Source organism: Sinocyclocheilus rhinocerous, unplaced genomic scaffold, assembly GCF_001515625.1.
Source record: "Sinocyclocheilus rhinocerous isolate Xijiao unplaced genomic scaffold, SAMN03320098_v1.1 scaffold5064, whole genome shotgun sequence".
Classification (NCBI taxonomy): domain Eukaryota; kingdom Metazoa; phylum Chordata; class Actinopteri; order Cypriniformes; family Cyprinidae; genus Sinocyclocheilus; species Sinocyclocheilus rhinocerous.
The window spans coordinates 277,835-287,688 of NW_015636846.1; the positions used below are offsets into that span (position 1 = coordinate 277,835).

Sequence of the window (9,854 nt, forward strand, 5' to 3'; positions counted from 1 at the left end):
TTTTTTTTTATAACTCATCTGTTTAAATTATATTAAGCCTTAAAGTTCTGCATAATTAATGGCGTGGCCACTTGAGTGACAGGTGGATTGCGGCTGCTGTCACCGGCGGCGAGCTAGGTGGGCGTGGCTTCAGCAACCAGCTCCCGCCTCTTTGCCCATTTTCGATTATCCGGGAGTGACGCCCTGCCAAGATGGCGACGGCCGGCTCCGCCTACTTTAGGTTTCAAAAACGCTCTTCGGAAAACTACGGGTGATGTCACAGACACTACGTCCATGTTTTTATACAGTCTATGGGTAAATCCTGTATAGTGATTTATCCTATATAGTGCTTGCATAAAGCAATTAGTGCATACACTTGTAGCTGTTATGTATCTTTATAAGTCATTGTAAGCCCTCCTTTGAGGCACGCGCAAGCGCACAATCCCCCCGTTATAAAAAAAACAAACAAACAAGTGGCCTCCCCCAAAGTCCACGGTATAGTTCGAACACTGCTTAAAAGTGCATAATTCATGAACATAAAAACAAACTATTTAAAACTAACGGACTAAAAAACGTTCTCGTAAACAGTAACATTAATGTGGAACAAAGAACTATTACCTTGGATTATAAACGAATATTACAGCGTAATACGGACCTACTCACCTAACACATCAATTCTTGGACAAAACTTAATATAACAGCACGTAATGTTAATCAATAACAGATGAAGTCCCAATGCGTTTAATTAAAAACTTACCAGTCACCTCGATAAGTAAAGTTGCAAAAGTTGTAACAATTGTTCAACACAGTTGCTCTGTGTATCTCTCCCGCTTTCACCCAAACAGACGGCTTTCCCGCGCAGCTTTCCGAGAATGAGCACTTCCGGTTTCGAGGGTTGCCAGATCCCACACCAAAAATCCGACGTTGGACTGAGACTTTTACCCCTTCATTATTATGGTGTTATTTGTAATGATAAAAACGGTGTGTAAATTATTGCTTGGCGGTTTAAGTTGATCCAATAATAAATTAAACACCCTTATGGTAAATTTTTTGTTAAAAGTATGTGGCAACTTAAAATTTTATATCTGTTTGGAAGGCTTAAGTAAACAATTTCTATAAGATTATTTTTTTAAATATTGTAACAAACAATCTCTCATGATGATGATCTATATCTCATGTGAACAAGAAAGACAGAAATAACTATTTTTAATCACACAACTATAAAATTTATTTTATATATAACCCTTTTTTCCAAAAAAGGCACTATGTACAAAATTATGCACAGAACTGTCTGTACACAATCGGAGTAGCACTTACTACAACTGTTATCCACTCACAATTGTGTATAAAAACATTGTGTATCAGAAATACACACAGCTGCATATCAGAAAAATTACAGAAACGTAGCATGAAATGGCACAACATTTGTAAGCTTTATAAGTCTTTGTGACAAAAAGGTCAAATGTTATTCTTGAAACAACTTATTTCTATTCCAATAACCAAAAGAACAAGAATGTATAAAAGAATGTAAAACTTACCCAAAGAACTGCAAGTGTTAATCAGGAAAACATGTAAATAAATAAAACTTAATTTAATAGTATTTGGTCTCCATGCACAAAACAATAACCTAGGCTAACATTTTGGCATCTGGTTTTAAGTAAAGGTGGTCTCAGCAGGGTAAATATCCTGTATGACCTGATTTAAAATCTCATCTATGACCTCACAGTCATAGTTCACTTGGTCGAGGTCGAGGTACAGGGCAGGAACAAAAGTGACCAATAAACGGGCGATGCTGCACCTCAGTTCCCTCAACCTGATGACAGAAGAGAGAGCAGAATTATATATGTGCATCAAAATGTGACTCCTATGAGCATGTACAGAAAGGCCACATACCACTTCAAACCTTAAATCAACAAGGCTCTTACTTGGCCAATGTCACTGTGTTCTCTCCATCCACAGGTCTTTCACTGCTCTCTCCTTCCTTTTTGATCCCATTCTCAAGGTTCGCAGCCGTGCTTGCTCTGCATGTTTGTTCTGAACTGGTGTTACTGTCCTTCAGAGTCTCTTGCTCTCTTGCATTGCTCCACTCCTCTCTTTGTTTCCTCAGCTCTTCTATTTCCTTCTGCAACAGCTCACAGACGTTCTCCTGCTCCAAGCTCTCCAACTTTCAGAATACAGTTGAGTTTGTGGGTATTGAAGAATGAAAGAAAAGAAAAAAGAAGAAAAGTCTAAGCCTGACTGATTAAATAATGGCCATTCTTGCAGGAAAGACCAACACTTGTGGAATAGGATACTGTAATGTCCCCATCATTTCTCTTAGCTATCTTAACCAGCATGGCTTCCGTGATCAGCCAGCTTTACCACTATAATTTACCTTCACATGCAGGCAAGTTTTTCCAGTTAAGAAGTCAAATGCACTTAAAATTCTGTCCTTTACTAACCCTCATTTAATTGCAAACCCTTAAGACTTTGGTTCATCTTCAAAACAAAAGTGAAAATATTGTTAGAGATTTCTGTCCCTCCACTGAAAGTCCATGCAATCAAAGCTTTGATGATTTGATGGTTTAAACTTAGTCTTCTGACATGATCACTTTATACAACCCAATTTCCAGAAAAGTTGTATTTTGTTATAGGCAATAAGAACTAGAATTTGTAATTTTGGTTATTCTTTTTAACACTTATTTAACTGACAAAAGTTCAAAGAAATGTCTTCCAATGTTTTCAATTAACAATCATCGTTGACTTATTCTCCTCTACATGATGCACCATATGTTTTCAGTAGGAGACAGATCTGAACAGCAGGCAGGCCAGTCAAGCACACATCCACTCTGTGTCTACAAAACCATGCTGTTGTTGCACATGCAAAATAAGGTCTGGCATTTTTTTGCACTAATAACCATGGACTTCCTGGGTCATTTTGATGGCAGCATATCTCTGTGGAATCCCAATATATGCCTCCATGTCAATGGTACCTTCGCACATATGCAAGTCAGCTGTGAGCTTGCATGTACCTCGATGTATCCCCATACAGATGTTGGCTTTTGAACCTGTCGCTGATAAAAGTCTGTATGGTCACTTACGTCTTTGGTACAGAAAAATAATGTCTTTTTCCCCCCCAAAATCAATCTGAAATGTGGACTCATCTGACCACAGCACAGAACACCAGTTTCATACAATCCGAGATGAGCTTGGGCCCAGAGAACTTGACAGAATCTCTGCATAGGATTGATGTATGGATTGCTCCGTGCATAACAGATTCAGGTTGCATTTCTTGATGCAGTGACAAACTGTGTTAAGTGACAAAGGTTTATCAAAGTACTCCCAAGCCCATGTGACTGTGTTTAACACAAAATAATGTTTTCTCATTCTGAAAACCACAACAAATTCCTTGTGTGTTTGTGCACACTTGGCGAATAAATGCATACTGATTCTGGTTTCTCATGCAAGGCGATCTGAGGGTTTGAAGGTCACACACATTCAACAGAAGTTTCCTGCCTTTCCCTATACAGACTGAGGGTTCTTTCACAATATTGGTTAAAAACTAGCGCTGTCAAATGATTAATTGCATCCAAAATAAAAGTTTTTGTTTGCATAATATATGTGTGTGTACGGTGTATATTTTAGTGCTGGGCAACGATTAATCGCATCCAAAATAAAAGTTTTTGTGTACGTAATATATATGTGTGTGTCATAATCCAGACCCATTAACATTTGAACAAAGAAAAGAACAATTTTATGTTCATAGACACATTTTTTTCAGGGACATTAATTGTAGACCGGGATAGCAGAAGTTTTTTAACATTAAAATACTACACTTAAATTAGATACCATTAAAAATGTCATGCTTTTAAAATAAGTATAACCTTTTTAAAGCTACACTATATAACTTTTTTTTTTTGTAATTAACAAAATGAAAATATTAAGTGAGTACATTATAAATGCATCTTCCAAACGGTGTTATTGCTTTACCTTTAATTACTATGGTGAGACTTTAATAACTATTTATACTTCGGGATGGATTTCACTGGAAACTTCATACTTCCGTCAGTTGTCTGTGCATGTTTACGTCATATAGTTATATATAAATACACACACATACAGTATATATTTTAAACATATTTACATGTATTTACATGCCTATATTTATATTCATATAATTTATATTATAAATAAATATATTTAATATATAAACATAAATTTTTTCTGAAATATATACATGCACATGTGTGTATTTATATATACATAATATAGACAGCACACATACATATATTATGTAAACAAAAACTTATTTTGGATGCGATTAATCGCGATTAATAATTTTGACAGCACTATTAAAAACCTAAATTCTTTGCAATCTTGCACTGAGAAATGTTATTTCTGAATGGTTTGATAATCCTTTCATTACGTTTGGCAAAAAGTAGTAAGCCACGATCCATCTTAGATTGCAAAGACCGATACTTTGGTGGATGCTTTTTTTTTTTTACCCAATCATGATACCCTCACCTATAACCAATCCACCTGCTTATTGTGGAATGTTTTAAAACAGTTTAACTTGGATATTCTGTAATCTTTTCACTTTTATTTTGCCTCTGTCCCACTTTTTTTGTGGAGCGTTACAGCATTCAAAATTTGTTTATACATCTACAAAATACAATCAAGTTGGTCAGTGAAAACATTGGAAACCTGTTTCTTTGTAGTTTTGTCAGTTAAATAAAGGTTAAAGAGAATTAACAAATCATAATTCTTGTTTTTATTGCATTTTACAAAATGTCCCAACTTTTCTGGAAATGGGGTTGTATGATGAACAGATTTAATTTTTATTCACAAACAGAAGCTCATATGTGCTTGGTTACTGTGCGAAAACCAACAAGGTATGTTCTTGTGTGTTACTCAAGTGCAGTTCAGCTTTCATTGATCATATTTCATTAGAATGAAGTGTTTAAAGATTTGGAAGAACTGACATTTAAAGGAGAAACAGAAATCTTTCAGATTTGATTAAAAAATATTTTAAAGTGATTCAAAGATGAACAAAAGTCATACATATTTGTAACAATATGAGAGTGAGTAAATGATGACAATTTATCTTTTTGGTGAACTTTCCCTTTAAGAGCATCAAAACCATACTAACCAGGGGTGCGTTTCCTAAAACCAAACATGGTCGCAGGTTCCATTGTTAACAATAGATTTCAATGGAATTAACTACCATAGTTAGCCAACGATGCTTTTGGGAAACGCCAACCCTGGGTGGAAATCCATGCATTTTCTGGAGGGACTATTGTCATTTCATTTTTTATTGCTTATGAGAATTTACAGAGTCAAAAATATCAGGTGCTCACCTTTCTTCTCAGTTCATTGCATTCATTGTTGCGCTTGTCCAGCTCCCTTTGAAGCAAGTCCATTTGAAGAGCCACTTCGTCATTTACATTTTCATTTGTTGTTGATGAGTGTTCCTCCCCCTCAGCTTTCAACCAGTCACAACACACCTTGTCCTGTGCTTCTTTCTCAACTTTGATTTGCAACAACACCTCATGTTTAATTTTTAACTCATCCCTCTCTTTCATAACCTCTTTGATGCAGTGGGTGGTTTGTACGTAGAAAGTGTTAAAGTGTGTTATATATGACATTCCTTCCTGGTTTTCTACATTTGAATTTTCATTTTGTTCAAAACTGATCTTATTCTCCTTAGGTATCTCCTCTAGTTTTTTAAGATTTAGTCTGGAAACTTCTATGCTACTACATCTCTCAACTTCCATGGGGCCTTTGATTATTTCTGTATTGTTTCTTATCCTACTTTCCACCTCATTAGTGCTCTGTTCCATCCTTCTCACATCACTCTCAATCTCCTCCTTCTTGAGCTCAACTTCTTCCTTTCTTATCTGCTCGTATTTCTCCGCCTTTAAAATCAAACGTTCTGTTTGGGTTTTTATGCTTGTTTGGTCATTGAAAGTCGATGCTTGCATCCTTTCCTTTCTGGTGTTTTCAGTTTCAGTTTTTATGGAACCATGATCACTGGACTCAATATATAATCCTGGTGCATCATCGTTGGTCTTTTCTTCCATCTTCACCTTAGAAAGGTCAAAGGGTTTGGGTCTTGGCGTGCTGTGGGTCTCCTCAATAACAACATTGTCGTCGTCACTGCTCTCTACATTGTTTTCATCAACTTTATTGCCATCATTGTCTGCCGCCAAAGGTGAGGTTATGAAAGCTGATGTAGCTGCAGATGTTGATGGACTACCTGGTGTGTTGCTACAGTAGTCATGTAATGTTCTTGCTCTTTTTACAGTTTGGCTCTGGGATAAACCTGGACTTCTCTTTGTTCTGAAGACAGGTTTGAAATCATGTTGTGTGCAAAAACAGAATTAAGAGAGAATGAATGGAAATATGTGTGTAAAAATAGAGAACGGAAGAATGAGAATGATGTACCTTTTAGGAGTGGAGATTGACATGACCTTTGAAATCACTGGCATGCTGTCCGAGGGGCTAGAAGCTGTTTAAAAAATAAATAAAATTAAATAAAATAATTCAGGTTCTGTATCAAAAACAACTGCACACACAATGTGGCCTCACCAGACTGTGAAAGGGGCATTGAATTGAAAGGGCTCATCGCTGTCAAAGAGGCCGTTCTGGGTGAGGAAGGACCCTATGTAAACAAAAAGACTTCAATCTGTTCCGGGAACTTATAATTGCTTAATATAGCTTTGGTTTTAAAATAAAAAAAACGTACTGAAGTTTTATCTTCAGAATCTTCGGCTTCTTCACATCGCCTGGATGTAGAAAGAACAGCTGTTTGAGCTAGGACAAGTTTAGAGATTTACACACACACACACAAAATTACATTTGTTGATAAATATCACTGATATCTAACCTACATTGCATGTTTAGACATGAATCATTGCTCAAATGCACTGAAATTAATTTCTGTGTTTTCATATATTATCTGTTCAGGGATGCAAACCCATAAGGGGATAAAAAAAGCACTATTTCTAGTCATTTTAAAAACTCAAGACCAGGGGTGTCCAATCCTGCTCCTGGAGGGCCACTGTCCTGCAGGGTTTAGCTCCAACCACAATTAAGACAAGTTGGAGCTAAACTCTGCAGGACAGTAGCCCTCCAGGACCGAGTTTGGACACCCCCTGCTCAAAACATAATACATTAGATACGTAACAGCAGAATTACTAATCCACTCAACCTTATTTATTTAGCCTATATTTAAAAAGCCTTGTAGGTAGTTCAATAAAGGTGGATGATTATGATGATTAAGTAATTTTTGTTATTTCAAGGGTCAACACAGGTGAATATATATATATATATATATATATATATATATAACTGTATATACAGTGCCTTGTGAAAGTATTCAAACCCCTTCATTTTTTCATGTTTATGTTACAGCCTTATGTTAACCTGCTTTAAATTACTTTTTTTCCCACATCAATCTACACTCCATACAACAAAGCAAATAACAGGTTTTTAACATCTTTGCAAATTTATTAAAGATAAAAAACTTAAATGATTCCATTGCATAAGTATCTGGGACAGTTGAAATTTAGCTCAGGAGCATTCATTTTGCTTGTAAATGTTCCCACACTTTGAGTGAAGCTAACCTGTGGCAAATTCAATTGAATGGGTATGATTTGGAAAGGCACACATGTCTTAATAAAAGGTATAACAGCTGAAAATGCAAAGACCAAGCCCTGAGGTAAAAAAAAAAACTGCTTGTAGAGCCCAGAGACAGGATTGCATCAAACCACACATCTGGGGAGGAGTTCAGAAAATAATTATGCTGCATTGAGGGTTCACAGAAACATGTAGCCTCCATTATCCATAATAGAAAACGTTTGGAACAACCAGGACTCTTCCCAGAGCTGGCCTCCTGGCCAAACTGAGCAACTGATGGAGAAGGGCTTTGGTTGGTGTGGTGACCAAGAATCTGATGGTCACTCTAGTTGAGCTCCATGATCATATGTGGAGATAGGAGAAACCAACAAAAGGACAAACATCGCTGCAAAACTCCACCAATCTGTGCTTTATGCTGGTGTGGCCAGACTCAATCCCCTCCTCAGTGAAGACACATGAAAACACACTTGGAATTTGCAAAAAAGCACCTAAAGGTCCCTCAGACTCTGAGAAACAAGGTCTGATGGTCTGATGAACCTCAATTCCAAGCATCATGTTTGAAGGAAACCAGCTCTACTCATCACCTGCAGAGTACCATCCCAAAAGAAAAATGTGCTGGTAGCAGCCTCATGTTGTGGGGCTGTTTTTCAGCGGCAGGGACTGAGGGACTCATCAGAGTAGAAGACACACAGAGACACACACACACACACACACACACACAGACACAGTCACAGACACACACACACACAGACAGACACACACACAGACACACAGACACAGACACACACAGGGTTTCTGCAGATATGAACAAGTTAAATTTAAGATTTTTTAAGACCTTTTTAATACCACCTTATATGAAATTTAAGACCTAAATCTGTAATGGAAATACACATTTTATTACATACATGTAATATTTAATTTGTTTAAATAAGAAAGAAAACAAAATATCATTGCTGTAATAAATTATATTTATTACTACGATATACAGTGAACTTTTCATGTCAGCAGACAATATTCCATACAAAATATCCCCGCAAAATAACTGCATCACTGAGATTTTTGGTGGAGTAAACAATTTATTGTTTATAAATTTATTGTGTTCTGTCAGTTTTTACATACTTAAATCTGCATATTTAACTTTACAAAGGCCTATTTTTAACCTTTTTAGATGTATGCATCATCTTACATGTCAAATTATTACAATTTATCAATAAATTCAATATACACTATAGGGCTGCTACCAGTTAGATTAAATAATTTACACTGCAAATAACAATAATTACAACTGCAATAAATAATGTTATGAGATTAATGTTTTAAATGCATTTATGAATATACAAATAAGAAATGTTGAGGGGAAAAATGCATACTTTTCAAAACACTTCTCAACTTAACTACCAGTAAGTGGTGGTAAGACACTAAATGAGTGAGTCACTGAATCATTCATTCACCTGATTGAGTGTGTTATCATGCTGGTATCTTAAGGACTTTCGTGGACAGCCGACTCCTACAGTTTTTGATATTCTTCACATTCTGAGTGGTGGTCAGATAGAAATTAATCTTTTCCAATAAGTTTAAATAGATTTTTACCTTTTATGGGCATTTTACCTTAATATAAAGCAATTTTTCTATAAGTGTGCATTATGTTTTGAGTCAAATTCTTACATTTAATCAGTGAATAAGAATAAGACATTTGGGCTGTTACCAAGCAAATAAAATCAGTATCAACAAAATTCATCTTTGCAATCCAGACATAAGCTGCACCTGAAGTGGCATTTAGATGTGTTTACACACTGTTTAATGCAGAACATGAATGCATTTAACCTGCAGTTACAAATGCATAAATAATGTTTTGATATATTAAACATACCTTTTATGGGCATTTTACCTTTATAAAGCCATTTTTCTATAAGTGTGCATTATCTTTTGAGTCAAATTCTTACATTTAATCAGTGAATAAGAATAATAAGACATTTGGGCTGTTCCCACTCAAATTAAATCAGTATCAACTAAATTAATCATTGCAATCCAGACATAAGCTGCACCTGAAGTGGCATTTAGATGCGTTTACACGCCGTTTAATGCAGAACATGAATGCATTTAACCTGCAGTCACAAATGCATAAAGAATGTTTTGATATATTAAACATAAAACATTGAATACTGATATTTGAAATAATTTAAAAAATGAAATGTGAAATTAAAGCCGCCAGTAGGTGGCAGCAAGTCACTGTTAATAAGCGAGTCATTGCGACTGAA

General features: G+C 35.9%; 2 protein-coding genes across 5 annotated transcripts in view; both read right to left on the reverse strand.

The window, feature by feature from the left end:
- The window catches only part of LOC107748217 (chromatin assembly factor 1 subunit B-like), an 11,506-nt gene extending 10,603 nt beyond the window's left edge, over positions 1-903 (reverse strand). For 2 of the 4 annotated variants that reach the window (XM_016562943.1, XM_016562940.1), the window contains exon 1: positions 737-903. The gene's annotated coding sequence lies outside the window, so the exon portion shown is untranslated. Of the gene's footprint in view, positions 1-642; positions 715-736 lie in introns of those variants that run through there. The other 2 variants (XM_016562941.1, XM_016562942.1) reach the window with 2 other exon arrangements.
- A 485-nt stretch (positions 904-1,388) lies between these two features.
- Positions 1,389-9,854, reverse strand: part of LOC107748218 (MORC family CW-type zinc finger protein 3-like) — a 15,287-nt gene continuing 6,821 nt past the window's right edge. The window contains exons 6-11 of the mRNA XM_016562944.1: positions 6,704-6,743; positions 6,547-6,619; positions 6,403-6,466; positions 5,316-6,297; positions 1,905-2,143; positions 1,389-1,792 (exon numbers count right to left, since the gene is read on the reverse strand). Of these exons, the coding sequence (XP_016418430.1) occupies positions 1,633-1,792; positions 1,905-2,143; positions 5,316-6,297; positions 6,403-6,466; positions 6,547-6,619; positions 6,704-6,743 (1,558 nt within the window). The 3' untranslated portion in view covers positions 1,389-1,632. The remainder of the gene's footprint in view (positions 1,793-1,904; positions 2,144-5,315; positions 6,298-6,402; positions 6,467-6,546; positions 6,620-6,703; positions 6,744-9,854) is intronic.